The sequence below is a fragment of the Seriola aureovittata genome, chromosome 11 (genome assembly GCF_021018895.1).
Source record: "Seriola aureovittata isolate HTS-2021-v1 ecotype China chromosome 11, ASM2101889v1, whole genome shotgun sequence".
Classification (NCBI taxonomy): Eukaryota; Metazoa; Chordata; class Actinopteri; order Carangiformes; family Carangidae; genus Seriola; species Seriola aureovittata.
In genome coordinates this window covers 20,120,473-20,135,119 of record NC_079374.1, presented here as the reverse complement: position 1 = coordinate 20,135,119, position 14,647 = coordinate 20,120,473, and the positions used below count along the sequence as shown (strand labels likewise).

Sequence of the window (14,647 nt, the reverse complement as noted above, 5' to 3'; positions counted from 1 at the left end):
AGTAAAGACGCTCAGTCAGGGGAGTTCTCATTTTGTCCATGAAAAGTTGCTTGCATAATGTATGACATCCCAACTGGATTTATATCCTCTGTATCCCATGTGTGCCAAGGATTACAGTACAAGATGGTCTTTTTTGCTATGGATGTCAGTTTTTGCTTGACATGACCTCTGCAGCTCATCACCTTGGCCCATTTCAATTAGTTGCCCATATGTTTGCTGAGCCGGGTCACAAGGCTCAGAAAGTCTCCACCTTTGGGTCCCCACCTGCCCTTACTGCAGTCAAGTCCTGCTAATGAAGGCTTTGCACTCAGACTGCTCTGGGTGCAGATTCTCCATTCCAATTAAAATGTGTAAATTAAACAGAGGAAGCTGATTGTCAACTTCAGCACTTTCCCACACTGTGGTTCTGGAAATCTTTAGACAATTCACTATATACAAGACATTTCCTCTGGAGATGGCGGCTTAAGGCTCCTTGTCACTTTAAAGTCTTGTGGTTGTTTCATTTTTGTCTTGAGTCACACGAATGTAAACTTGGATGGCAGCGGAATATCCTCGAGGGCCCAGCTACTCCTCACTGCAGCAGTGCCATTACATGCTGCCAGTGTAGTTAGTGACAAAGAAGGATAAAAGATATGGCATGATTTTCTCCCCCGTGCCATTTTGAGAGTGGAGGCTCATGTCATTAATGAAGGCAGTGCTTCACAAAGGGCAGCGGAGTGCATGATAAGGGAATATGTCAGTATGTTTAGCCAAGAAAAGATGCCCTTTTCACGATGAGTAGAGGAAATATGAATTGAGAGCTGTCGGCAGTTGAAGTACGATATTTGAATATTGTTGAGGAGTGAAAGAATGATAAGAATGAATGAAATATGTTCACATTTACCCAAAACATGAGTTCGGCTCAAAAATAATGTGTAGCTGGCTGTAAACCTAATGTGTCCCAAATCTAATTTCCTATCAATATGTTCAGTCCTACCCCATCTGGCGTTTCCCTCTCTTTCTCTCTCTGTCTCTGTCTCTTACTCGCCTGATGGCCAGTTGTTGCTTCCACAAGCTGGGCTCCTTTAATCAACACCTGTCCTATTAATCCCAGTATGGCACAGGGCTAATGTGATGCTGCTTACAAGCCTGTCCCACTAATGGCTTAGACTACAGAGCTGCTGGAAGCCCTGATCCCCCCCCACACACACACGCACAAGCCTAGAGAGTCCCACAAGGAGGCATCTGATGGATTCCTGCCTCCCTGCCAATGACACTGTCATTTACTCCCCCAACATCTGGGTTAAGCAGTCATGTAGGCGGCAGGGGTGTTGTGTTGATTGAGTCGAATCATTATTTTTCACATTTATTCCTAGGGTTGCACTAGGGAAAAATTCTGTTGATGCTCTCTCCAGCCAGATCTTGAAAAGACATGTGTGTTTGGTCTGTGGGTGGAAGTGCAAATATTGACAGTATGAAATGTATGAATTCACCTTGTGTTATAGCTGTATTGTGTATGCCAGCAAATAGAATAATTTACATAACCTGAGACTTGAAAAGCATATTGGAAAGCAGTCCTAACACCAGTGCTCTGCTCTACAATTTTAGGTCATAGTTAAATCAGGACCTGGAAACTTCTATGGGCTCGCCATCTATGCAGATTTCATCTACTGGTCAGACTGGGCCCGCAGGTCTGTGCTGCGATCAAACAAATACACAGGCGGTGACACCAAGGTACTTCGAGCAGATATACCCCATCAACCAATGGGAATTATAGCTGTGGCCAGGGACACAAACAACTGTGAGTATTTAAACACCTGGAAATGAGCTTAATTTAATGACCAATGGATGCGGTGAATTGTCTGCAAATATTTGTGTATTATGTGTTTGCAGATGCCTGGGTGTTCATGTGTGCTTATTGGCGGGATTTTGTACATGTGCATATTTATTATGTTAGTGTAGGTTAGGACAACAGACCAAAATAAATATGTGACTGCATGCACTTTCTACTGTAGCAATACAAAAATATTAGAGGAAGCAGTTCTTATCTGTGTCACTACTGCAGTTTGCATGCACCCACTGGCTTGATAATAAAAGACGTAATAAAGCCAGACTGATTCTGACTGTTTGAGGCCAGTACCAGTATCAACATTTTGGATTTTTTATAAATCTGATCAGTTTTTTTATTATTTTTTTTTGGGCAAGGATTTCTGTAAGTTGTTTTTCAATAACTTATGACAAGGCTATGCATTAAGGCAGGGTATTTATATGACATTTATAGTTGAGTCAAGCTACATTGTAGTCAGATATTCTACACATATATGATATATCAATGATCAGCCAACATTGGTGAACAATACCAGCCCACTGGTACGTCATCTGGGCTCTGCTAACTAAAAGCAAAAGATTTAAAATGTGGTCTCATTTTGATGTACAAAAAACAGCAGGGATGATAAATGAATGTGGTCTTATTTAGAATCGCTAGAAAACTAAAGTTTCAGAGGTAATTAATATAAAAAGTAGCCTATGTTGTAGAGGGAGTTTCTTAAGTGCCATATAAAGTTTAATTTAGGACAAAGGGAAGTGTGCGTTGGTGTGTCCCAATGGTTGGACTTGGATGCAGAGAGCCACACTCTTCCTCGTTTATCTCGTCATGGGAAATAATCACATCCTATGACCCGCATGTGCACAGCTGCAAGAAAAACAGCGAGTCTACAGCATGATGTGCAATGACCAGCAATTTATTCTTTTTGATCTTTATGTTGTTCACCTCGTGTTGTGTTTTTCTTGTAACAAATATCCTGACTATAAATAATCATACAAATGGTTTACGTGAGCTGCAAAACAGGAACAGCTTCTTCTCTTGTGAATAAAATACTCGAGGCTCAAGGGCAGGTAATAACAGAGGGTCTCCATTGGATGTATATGTCTCTTAACGCTTATAATTAAGAGTATGTCTGTTGTTTCTAAGCTTCTATGCATTTTTTCTCTGGACTGGATTAGCACTCACATTTTCTTTCACAGGTTATGTCTTCACTTGGTCATGCGGTGTAGTGCAATACACGAATTCCACACAGTTACACACAGCGTTTTCACATAACACCCTGGGCAGAGAAAGACAAAATATCCAGTACAGTAATACATTTGCTACCTGTCAGTGAGCATACCTCCCTGTGGTCAGTATTAGTGCAGGCATTTAGCAACACAACTGTCCTTTTATTCATATGTTGACCACTGATGATCCTTTAAATTAAGACTGAATTTAAGTGCAAGTATTCAACACTTAAATCAGCCTCACTCTTAATATATCCTCCTAAATTAGGTCTTAGATAAGGATTTGAATAATTTAAGTTGTTTAGCAGTTTCCTCATCCAGTCTCATGCCTTAGCATTTCACATCGACACTTTTCCAATCTCAACTGTAATAAATCTTACAGGAGAAAAATCAACATCAACTGTCTCACCCGTTAACAGCAAAGGTGTCAGGCCTTCAGATTCAAAAAGAAAGAGCTCCTTTCTAGATTTATCATTCATTTTCCATGATATGCAGAGAAGCCAAAGTCCGTGCCTTGTCCCTTGGGATTTTGAAAACTTATTTGAAATATAACTTTGGACTATCACTCACTGGCCTCATTACTGATACAAGATACTATTTTAAGGTAAATTTAATTGGAATATCAATATTTGGAATGCCACTAACTAACAGATAAGGAAGACTGAAGCTAAAGTCCAACAGAAAGGTAATAACTGCGGGTCCTCAGAAGATAACTCCAGGAATGTACTAAAAATCTCTCACTCATTATATTTAAAAGAGAAAGTGTGTCCTTGGAGACTGCGTCAGACTGCTTAATGATTTCTCTTTGATTTTTATTGAAGGTGAGCTGTCCCCATGCCGACACATGAATGGAGGCTGCGGTGACCTTTGTCTCCTCACCCCGGATGGGAGGGTCAATTGCACTTGCCGTGGACAGCGTGTCCTGTTAGACAACAACAGATGCGTGTGTAAGTCATGAGAATCTTCAGATGGAATTATAGTGAGGTCACAACTTCTAACCCATAGAGCATTCCCCAGTACCAGGTATTGATTTTAATGGCACTCTATATTGATTAATTATTTTGAAAGAAGTCAGTGTCTACATTTATATGCATAGCATAACCTGGGTTCTGTACACATTCAGGGTAAGATATCATTTGCACTGTTTACACGAACCTTTTGACATCTTTGAATTGATCCCTTTGCACATAACCACACACAAACAGGAAAGCATGACCAGCTGCTGTCTCTTCATCTTTGTCTAAGCAGTGAATTTGTAATGATTCCAGAAGTCATAGTCAATACTGCTCATGGAAAATAAAGCTTTAATGTTGTGCTACTTTAAGTTTAGGCAGACAGCAGAAAACACAGTTGAGAGGAGTAGGATGTTTGTCACAATTACTTGCCTGAAGTCACAAGGAGAAAGCATTCCTAATTTGACACATTGCTGGTTGAATCTGAAATGCAGTGTGAGGACAGAACATAAGGTGGGAGGAGCTGTTCAAACGAGGGAAGTTTGGCCAGAGTAAACATGGCAAGTGACTCAGAAGAGCTGGATGGTAGCCTGGATGTCGTTGTTGACGACAGCAGGCTTTCAGTTGCACCTCAATTCAACTCATTACTAGAAGAGGAAAAAGTGAGAGGGTGGTCAAAGTATATATTGTTGGAATTTTTAGTTTTATTGACTAAAATCACTAAAAGTACAAAGTTGACATTTATTATTCAATCAATGCTCTACAGTAGATCAATTTGGAAATTGCTACTAAAACAAAGTCAGAATACACTTCGCACTTTAGGCAGTTAGAGTTCCCTCAAGTTAAGGTATAAGGCTAATGCGGTTATCGAATGCTTTTATGGCATTTACAAATGCTGACCCCAAACAGGATTTATGGAGAAAATGTGGAGTACTGTGCATTAAAACATACCCCCAGTGTTCATCTGTATGAATGAAGTTTGTCCAATACACACAGTTCAGCTTTGAGATTTTGACAGTCATGGTTCATCACCCTTATTGTCTTTTTCTGCAGCAGAAAATTCCTCCTGCAACATCCACACTGAATTTGAGTGTGGGAATGGAGAGTGCATAAACTACCAGCTAACCTGTGATGGAATAGCACACTGCAAAGATAAATCAGATGAAAAGATGCAATACTGTGGTAAGAAACACCTCACAGCTCTATCTAAAGGATATACAGAAAAGTAGAGTATTAAAAATTATGTACCTGTTGATTTCTGTCTATCATTGACATTTCTGGTAATAAAAAGTGGCAAATATGTACCCATTTCTAACATATTTGTACAATTAAATTTGTTCAGACAACAGGAGCTGCCGGAAGGGTTTCAGGCCCTGCTACAACCAACGGTGTGTGGCCAACAGTCGTTTCTGTGACGGGATCGATGACTGTGGGGATAACTCAGATGAAGCTTTCTGTAGCAGTGAGTCACAGCCGTTTGATCTCCTGTTCAATCCGTCCTGCCTCTGAGGGCTGGATCCAGCCACACTAATGCTTGTATTAATACAGCACACTAGGCCACATGCTGTGCTAAGCCTTCACTGTCTAATGAGCCCCAAGATCATAAAGAGTGCATAAATTCAAAGGAGCTCCCAACCTCCAGCCTAAAAAGCTGCTTCTGAGAGAACAATACTTTGTGTCCATTCAACACAGCCAGAGTGATTTTGTTTTGACCTTAATGGTTCTTTCAGGAAGGAGTTTATTTCACTATGATGTGTCATCTTGAGCCTTGCATTTTCTTTTTATTGGGACATCAACAGTAACTTTTTTCTATTATCTTTAAAACATTTAATTATAGTCATACAGTCGTATATATACTGATAATAAAATGCAGACAGGTGAAATGACCAGAGCCATTGTGCAATAGTTGATAAATGAACAAAACCAAGAAGCACCTCTTGCATATTAACTGTGAATTGCTCTTGCACAGCACTAAGAGGGTCACGACAGTCAGACAATTTTTGTAGCACAGAGAGTCCAACTTCACAGATACTGCAACTCATCACAAACCTTTTTCTGTCTGGCAGTTCGCAACCAGGAGCTAATTTTCACCCGCCCCACAAAGAGGTTCTAAATATTGTTGCGAGCTGTACCTGTGACTGTGTCCAAGTGCTGTTTCTGTTATCTTCCTGAAATGCTAATTCTCTCCCCCAGATGTCACATGTGGCTCATCAGAATTATCTTGCAAGGATGGGAGCTGTGTACCCAGCTCAGCCTGGTGTAACCAGGTCATTGACTGTGCCGATGCCTCAGATGAAAAGAACTGCAGTAAGTCCTTTATGCCTTTCCTTTGCATTGTAGTGAAAATGTAAACGCACCACTGTACCTCTACCAGATCTGTTGGATCCATTGACTTAGATCTGTGGTTGTCACTCAGATCATATTGAATACTGCCACTCTCACCTTTACCTCCACCATCACTGCCTTTGTGACAAGACAGTTATTGTGGTGCTGTGTTTTGTATTCAGACCACACCGACTGCTCTCACTTTTACAAGCTGGGGGTGAAAGAAAAAGACTTCATTAGCTGCAACTCCACCTCGCTGTGCATCCACCTTTCGTGGATCTGTGATGGTGCAAATGACTGCGGCGACTATGCTGATGAGACCAACTGCCAGGGTGAGTACCCAGCACGCACAGACACACTTTGCGTGTACATTCAGAGGCAGATCAAGGAAGCCAACTTCAATTAGAAAAGACTTAAGACAGATCTCATTTTCAGAGATGATTATGACAGTGGAATAAGAGATTCTGTGAGCTTAGGATAAGATAATGACCTCAATCATTGCTAATGCCTAGTGGACTGACTTGGTTTTGTTGTTCATCCCAGTTTCCCATGGACAGAAGTGTGAGGAGGGCCACTTTGCTTGTCCAAGTGGGAACTGCATCTCCAGCGTGTGGCTGTGCGACGGCCAAAAAGACTGCGAGGACGGGGCAGATGAATTCCAGTGTGGTAAGCCAACAAATCTTACCTCTCATGGAGGAGCATCTGCACAATAAACTGAAATGATGTTTTGTTTTCTAACTGGCAGATTTACATTTGGTATTTGGTTGCTCCAAACAAGACTGTCAGTGGTTTGAAGTATATTTATTTTCTATTAACAAGAGGCTATTGGTTGTAATGTTTTTGTCATTTAGATTGATCCGGGCCCGCAACAGATATTATGTACAGTATATAAAGAGGAGACAGAAAGTCAAGAGATGATTGTTTATCATTCCATAAGGCAATTTCTCCCTACTTTATTTTGCTCCCTCCTCATTGGGAGATTTCTCAAGTGGGTGTTGCTGCTTGTTTGAAAGTCTAATCCCCTCCCTGAATTCACGGTGAGGCTGTTGAAGACAGAAGTTTTTTCCTTTCTCTCTTTGAATTATAATATACAGCACTTCCAGTGTAACAATTAATTAATGAGCCATCACTGAGACAGTTATACTAAAGAGGAAAATGGTGGATTCAGTGGAAAGCTGTGACATATGAAAGGATTACACATTACAATGCCACTCCTCTACTTTCTCTCACCAGAGGCAGCAAGAGCATTCTTACTTCTGCTTTGATCCATGCTAATATATGCAGAACCTACCATGACAAAGTCAAGATCTCTCCAATTAAACAGGAGGCCCATAATTAAGTCATGGTATGGATTAATATAATTTGCCCTCAAAACCAACGGCTCACACACATACCCATTCACATCTCATTGCTTTCGGCACCAAAGCAAAATTGACTGGATGCTTTAATGTACATGGTCAGAGTAGCTGTTAAGCTTCATTACTGTCACATACATAAACAAGGTAATTAGATTTGATGAAGTGGTCCCAACACACTGACAAAACACTTGCTGCCTGTATTTAAGTTGTCAGCCTATTGCGTTGTCTAACCCATAGACTGTGTGGTCTAACGGTTTGAAGTGTAAGAAGTCATGACGCACTTAGTACTGTCATTAGTATTGCACTGCATTCGCTGTGAGGTAAAAGGGATGCATCTTCCTTCCTCTTGCCTTTTCTCATGAGTGTGACTCAAGGGATCTAGTGTCGGTCAGGATGGATTGAGATGAAATTGGGTAAAGATTTTTGTGTTGCCCAGAGGATGAATTCTCATGACTTTGTTTATTTGACTTTTTGTCAAGCCCCACAAGCAGGTCACACTTTTCACACCAGTAAAATAACTTAAATCTAGGTTGACATTTTTGGCTTTGTATCAAATGTTACAAGCTGAATTTTTTTTCCTACTCTTTGATTTTTAACCAAAAATCAAAAATACCAGCAGCCTCATTTTTACTTTGTGTTGTTAGTATGCTAACATGCTAAACTAAGACGGTTAACACTATAAACATTATACCTCCAACTCTGCTTGTGTGGCTGAAGACTATGATTCATTTTGCCTCGTAACCATCTAGACCCCAGCGGTTTGGGACTAATGACATCAGGAACCAATTTAAAGAAGAATAACACAAATAAAATGTGACCTTACATTTCTTTGCCTTCGAGAGTGTTTGACTAAGATGTTACAGGTCTCTAATTTGCCTGGTTCCATCTTCCTGTATAATTATCCAGCACCTTTGTTTACATTACATACATCACATACATCAGTTACAACAGAGAGAGGAACAATCCACTTTTCATATTTAATGCTCTTCCAGTTATCAAATTTATTTCATAAATTGTCCATGAATGTTGTTCGAGAGCTGCATAACGCATGAATACCATTTCCATTCCTTTATCTAAAAATGCCATTTGTGCCTGTGTGAAATGATAACATCACATGCTTCAAATGTGCTTATATCAGAACAGATATGAATTATGCCTCAGTTCTTTGAGATGTTCTGAATAGTTTTTTCAGGACAAATAGACAATATTCCCATTCCTCTCAGTTAATTATCATATAAAAAGCTCCAGCCACTGATAATGTGACTGCAAAGTGGTTTGAGAAAAATGACATTACATTTCAGAAGTTTCAAATTTTACAAATGATTAGATGAAATAGTCATTTGTCACTTCACAATGCATACAGAGCTTTTCTACTATGTGAGACACTATTGAAAATGAGACATGAAAGGCTCTCTTTGATACATTTAATGATCTGTAGACCTGCTGTTTTGTCATACACTTGAAGCAGCTGTTCACATTTGAAGTGCAAATTTGGTGTCACATACAGGAAGTCTGGAAAATCATGGTTTCCGGGTTTAGCCACTTTGTTTGTCTCATCTTTATCTTACATCACTGCATTAGTGTGTGTAAAGCTGATGTGATGTACAGAGTCTGACAGGACGTAAAGCTACACAGTGAGAGAGAAACCCCACCCTACTACAACCCTCCCTCCCTCAGCAGGATCCATAATTCCTTGTGCTGTGGTCTGACCTGGAGCACACATTTCCCCCTTCCTTCTCTCAACATCTCATCAAAGCTCTGGCAGACTTTGCCAGGCGTGACATCTGCGGGAAAGGGGAACTACTCTGCAGGGAGAGTGGTTGTGTGGTTCAGCGACACAAACTCAGCACTAATTACAAATATATCCACATTTTACACAATAGCTTTTACAAAGTGATCAGCAGCGTGCTCTCTGAGTTGACATTCAACTGTTTCCTATCACCCCTAGAACCCTAGTTTCTTTTGAAATAGAATAGGAGAAATTGAATCTTAATAAGCATTACTGAAGTGCTTTGATGTTGCGAAGGTATATAATTTAGACATTTGTTTTGTGTTCAGTTGATATATTTGTTTTCCTGCACATTAACTGGCATTTATAAAGATGTCTTCTTGTATGAGACAAAATGAATAGTGATGGCTAAACTCATACATGCCACTGAGCAGAAAAACAGGCAAGCCCAGGGGCAAACTTTATCAAAACAAAAATAAAAAAGAACTGCCCCCTCTATAGGGTATTCCACATTTGTTGTTGTTTCCTCCTCACTATGTTTGATTTATGGTATTGGAATTTCGCTGTCCTCTGCAGACTCGTCATGCTTATGGAACCAGTTTGCCTGCTCAAAGAACAAGTGCATTGCCAAACAGTGGCTGTGTGATGGAGAGAACGACTGCGAGGATGGCCTTGACGAGAGCGTGCAGATCTGTGGTAAGTGCCCTTTCGGATGTCAAGAGGAATCTACTGTCGGTATAAAAGGTCACAGCCGCTATAATATGTGTGACAGCTCCATGTGTTCCTCTAGCAGAGCTGGGAATGAATGGAAAGAAATATAACAATCTTAATGAGACAACAAATGAGACCATAGGAATTTCTGATGACTGCAGTGTGGGCACTGAGGCAAATAGATTTTTCATGACTGAGACCGAAGAGGAACAGCTATTTCAATGGGCAAATGAGATGTGTCTGTAATGAATACTACAATAAAACAAAAAGAAACCAACCACAATATAGAGACAGAAATTGCTATGAACATTGGTTGGATAATTAGACTCTAATGGAATGTCAAGGAGATATTAATGAATTGGCCCAAAGGTTTCTGAAGCACAATTCTAGGCAAAACACAATATGCATTTTAGCTCTACATGCCAAACTGAAAAACTCTACTAACCTTTGTATCTCAGTGCAGCCACGTTTCTTCAATTGTTTTTCCTTAAAGGGCAGCCCTAAGATAAGGACAGTATTGCTGACTTACAGAATTCAAGTAAATAGTTGTTACTCACAATAGCACGGCCATTATGTGTTAGCTCTGCTCAACGGGGACTGCTGCACAATAAAAAATTAGTTTGTTTGGGTCATAAAGGGATATCGCTTTAAAGCATCTTAATATAGTGTGCTCTATTAGTTCAGAACAAGTGTTTTGATATTTTTGAAATAAATGGTAAATGTTCACAGATAAAAGAAGATACCATCCTGACAAAACAAAATACATCTGTTCCAGTTCAGCATCCTTTGCACTCATTTCTCTGTGGTGGGTTTGACCCATTGTATTCATTGGCTTTTGAAAGTAGAGCATGCGGTCCTCTTTTCCTCTCAGGCTCAGTGACATGTGCTCCAGGGCTGTTCAGCTGCCCCGGGTCGTATGCCTGTGTTCCAAAACGTTGGCTCTGTGATGGCGAAAGGGACTGCCCTGATGGGAGTGATGAACTCTCTGCAGCTGGCTGTGGTAAAGTCTGTTCTCTAGTTCGAAACATTGAATAGCTCATTGCAATTATAGAACTTTTTCAGCAATTGTTGCTTGTTTACACTTTATTGTCCTTGTACAACTTTGGATTACATTGTATAAAACAATAGCTCATAGATCATAAAACCCACTAAACACCTACTATAAATTTCTGTGCAAAGTTTATTTCACGCATGAAAGAGAAAACCAGCACATAGTGGGAAGTAGTAGACAATAGGAAGCTTTTACACAATTGCAGCCCTCTCTAAATGGAGTAATCTGTATTTTCTCCCACAAATTGGTACTGGACCCTTCATCTTAACCTTCACTGTTTCTACCCTCTACCTCATTAGAAAACAGAGATCAGTTGATTAACATAAAGCTTACTAATGTTGATGTTACACACATACGGATTGCCATGTTTAGAAAAAAATGTTTATCCATTGATTAACACTTGAACCCACTTCTTTTCATGCATTAGCACCCAACAACACATGTGATGACAGCTCATTTCGCTGTCGCAACAAAGCGTGTATCCCTCAGCGATTTGTCTGCGATCATGATGATGACTGTGGAGATGGATCTGATGAATCAGTGGAATGTGGCAAGTAGATTTAGCTTGCTTTATTGCTCTTCATATTCACCTTTGGCACATGACTATGTCCTAATTGAAAGATGCACGATGCAAGTGTGAAAAAAATAAGTAATTGAACTCTACACATTTGTACATTCTTCTTTCAGAAAAGGGAAATATATGGTAATATGGTAATAATATGCATGGTAATATATCAGGTTTTAAAATGGATAAAACATCTAGAGCTGTTTGACTAATTAATCAATGAAAGAAGACTCACTCAGATTTATAGTATTACAGATATTAGGGCAGATCGATGGATACAGTGAAGAAAAGGCAAAGTCCCAATGCAAGTGCAGTCCTGAGTAAAGCCTGTTTGTGTTACCACAGTCTGGTTAAGGTGCTACATGAGGAGGACTCTATCTTATCATAAAATTATGAGCTACAATACCATCGTTTAGAATGATGGAATGATTATCGATATGAATGATTGTCTATAGTATAAATATTTTTAATTAAATAAACTGCACTTTTCAAGCTTTTGAAAATCAAAATGCAGGTCTTTTTGCAGCTGGTCTATTATAGACCAGTCCATTTTTCTCTGGACTCATTAATTACTTTCTGTTATTTAAATTGATGATTGGTGATTATGATTCTTTGATGATATTATTCTGCCTTTGTTTGGAGTGCTGATGAAACATGTATTTATACTTGAAATATTGGCCAATGCAGCTGTGAACACCATTATGCCTCCAGATGGCTTTATTTGTTTATAAACAATGATATCATAACTCTATGAGGGTGATTTGTTGTAATATGAGGTCACAAATCTTGCTTTGTGCAGATTTATTCTACAGTATTAGTATTTTATTTTGCTAAGGTTCCGACCAAAACTGGAACTGTGTCACTGCCGAGCCCTCAAGTTGATGAAAAACTGTCTTTCTCTCTTTCTTCAGTCTATCGCTCCTGTGGATCTGAGGAATTCCGCTGCAGGGACGGCCGCTGTCTTCTCAGTTCTCAGTGGGAGTGTGACAGCTATGCAGACTGTCCCGACCGCTCTGACGAGCTGCCTCTGAACCTCAAATGTCTGGCCGCAGGTAAGACTCTCTGTTTGGCTCTCAGCTGGAAGCTCTTCATCAGTATCACTCGCCCAGGAAACGGGTGGGGACATATGGTGGAAACAAAAGGTGCAACAACCAGGAGACCTCTCCTGAAAGGAATTAATCTGTCCAGATCCATTGTTAGGTCAAAACCCAACTTTGCTGAGGAATTGGAGGACATTGTGCCAGTGACAGTCATGTGTTGCTCTTTTCAGGAAGCCTGTGCAATGGCTCCTTCTTCATGTGCTCCAATGGACGCTGCATTTCTGAGGGAAATCTCTGTGATGGGAGAGATGATTGTGGAGACCGGTCAGATGAGAGGAACTGTAATGTGAATGAATGCTTGAACCGTCGGGTCAGTGGGTGCACACAGGACTGCCAAGATCTTACTGTGGGATACAAGGTAAGTGACCAGTGGACTAGTTAAGGTGCTTGAACATGCATTCTTCCTCAGCATCGCTTGCTGACTACCGTTAGTCCATTAAGCCTAATTCATCCAGCTAAAGGTTAAACCAAGCTGCAGTAAATGAGTACAGATGGAGAGATAACGATTAGTGAAATATTCAAAACAACAGATAAGCAAGTCACTTGCAAAAGCAAACACCTTTAGTTAGCCCACTGCACAGTAAGTAGTCATTTCTAATTATGAGTCACAGCTGTGATATGTTCTACTTCAGAGTGTGACTTGCATCATAATATTCAAGCATATTACTATAGTATCAGATTTTAATTTAAAGACTTTACTGCCCTCCAATTTTAAGCAGTAGGATTATTAACAATTCACTGGCAGGTAAAATGTGGAGCTTATATTAATAGTGTGGACATGAATGATTAATGGCCAATAATGAATTAGGCCTAACTCCTCACATCATTAAACAGATAAAGATGGGTGGGAGCATACATACATTTTGTCTCTCACTTTCTGAATAACCTTGAACGCTATAAGGGGAGTTTAATGATATGCCAACAACTGTCTAGCCTCCCTGACTGTGCCGAGCGACTGTGGCATGTAATGTTAGGGTTGAATGCAGGTCAAGGCCACATCCGCTGGAGTGTCCCGTTGGCCATTCCCATTGTCAGACTGTGGTAGTTTATGCCTTGATCCCTGGATTTTGCTCTCCCACTCTTGCATGCAATGGTGCTCACTGGATCAGAAAAGTGTGTGAAAGCTCAGAAAACCCCTCTTCCCTGTCATGACAGGGGCAGAGCTGGACAGAGAGCACATCAATGCAGACCCTTAGCTCATCCATTTGTGGCCTGAAAAGGGAGATCAGCAGAAAGGCCCTCAAGGTTATAACTTTGGATAAGAAAGGGATTTGCAGTGGGTCCAGAGCAGCTGATACAAGCACTTTTAGTTATTTTTGGGGGCCCTGGTCACTGAAGTGAGATGGAAGTCTTCAGCCATAGTACAGTATGTGTGTATCATGGCTTTGACAACAAAGCATTATATAAAGAGAAAACTCAAATGTTCAGTGTTTGCAGCCAGGTCTCCGTCAGCAAGAACTTAAAACTTCAATAATTTGTTTTATAGTTCACATTGATAGTTCAGCGGAAGTGTCTTAACAGCTAAACCGAGTCCCTTGTCTTGCATTTCCTCCATTAATGATCAACACCCATTTGTGTGTCTTTCTGTGTCTATGTTTATGATCAGTGTAAGTGCTGGCCTGGTTTCCACCTGAAGGATGATGGGAAGACTTGTGTGGATATTGACGAATGCTCCACTACCCTTCCTTGTAGCCAGCGCTGCATCAACACTTACGGCTCTTACAAGTGTCTTTGTGTGGATGGCTACGAAGCCTTGGAGCGCAGTCCCAATACATGCAAGGCTCTGTCAGGTCAGCTTCATTTTTTTAAATTTTTTTTTTTA

At 40.3% G+C, this 14,647-nt stretch overlaps 1 protein-coding gene across 8 annotated transcripts in view; it reads left to right on the top strand.

Annotated features, from left to right (window-relative positions):
* Positions 1–14,647, top strand: part of lrp1bb (low density lipoprotein receptor-related protein 1Bb) — a 251,401-nt gene that overhangs the window by 182,724 nt on the left and 54,030 nt on the right. For all 8 annotated transcript variants that reach the window (XM_056389279.1, XM_056389275.1, XM_056389278.1 and 5 more), the window contains 13 exons: positions 1,588–1,780; positions 3,855–3,980; positions 5,040–5,168; positions 5,329–5,448; positions 6,180–6,293; positions 6,494–6,643; positions 6,855–6,977; positions 9,975–10,094; positions 10,981–11,109; positions 11,588–11,710; positions 12,637–12,777; positions 12,996–13,183; positions 14,432–14,615. In XM_056389279.1, the coding sequence (XP_056245254.1) occupies positions 1,588–1,780; positions 3,855–3,980; positions 5,040–5,168; positions 5,329–5,448; positions 6,180–6,293; positions 6,494–6,643; positions 6,855–6,977; positions 9,975–10,094; positions 10,981–11,109; positions 11,588–11,710; positions 12,637–12,777; positions 12,996–13,183; positions 14,432–14,615 (1,840 nt within the window). The remainder of the gene's footprint in view (positions 1–1,587; positions 1,781–3,854; positions 3,981–5,039; positions 5,169–5,328; positions 5,449–6,179; positions 6,294–6,493; positions 6,644–6,854; positions 6,978–9,974; positions 10,095–10,980; positions 11,110–11,587; positions 11,711–12,636; positions 12,778–12,995; positions 13,184–14,431; positions 14,616–14,647) is intronic.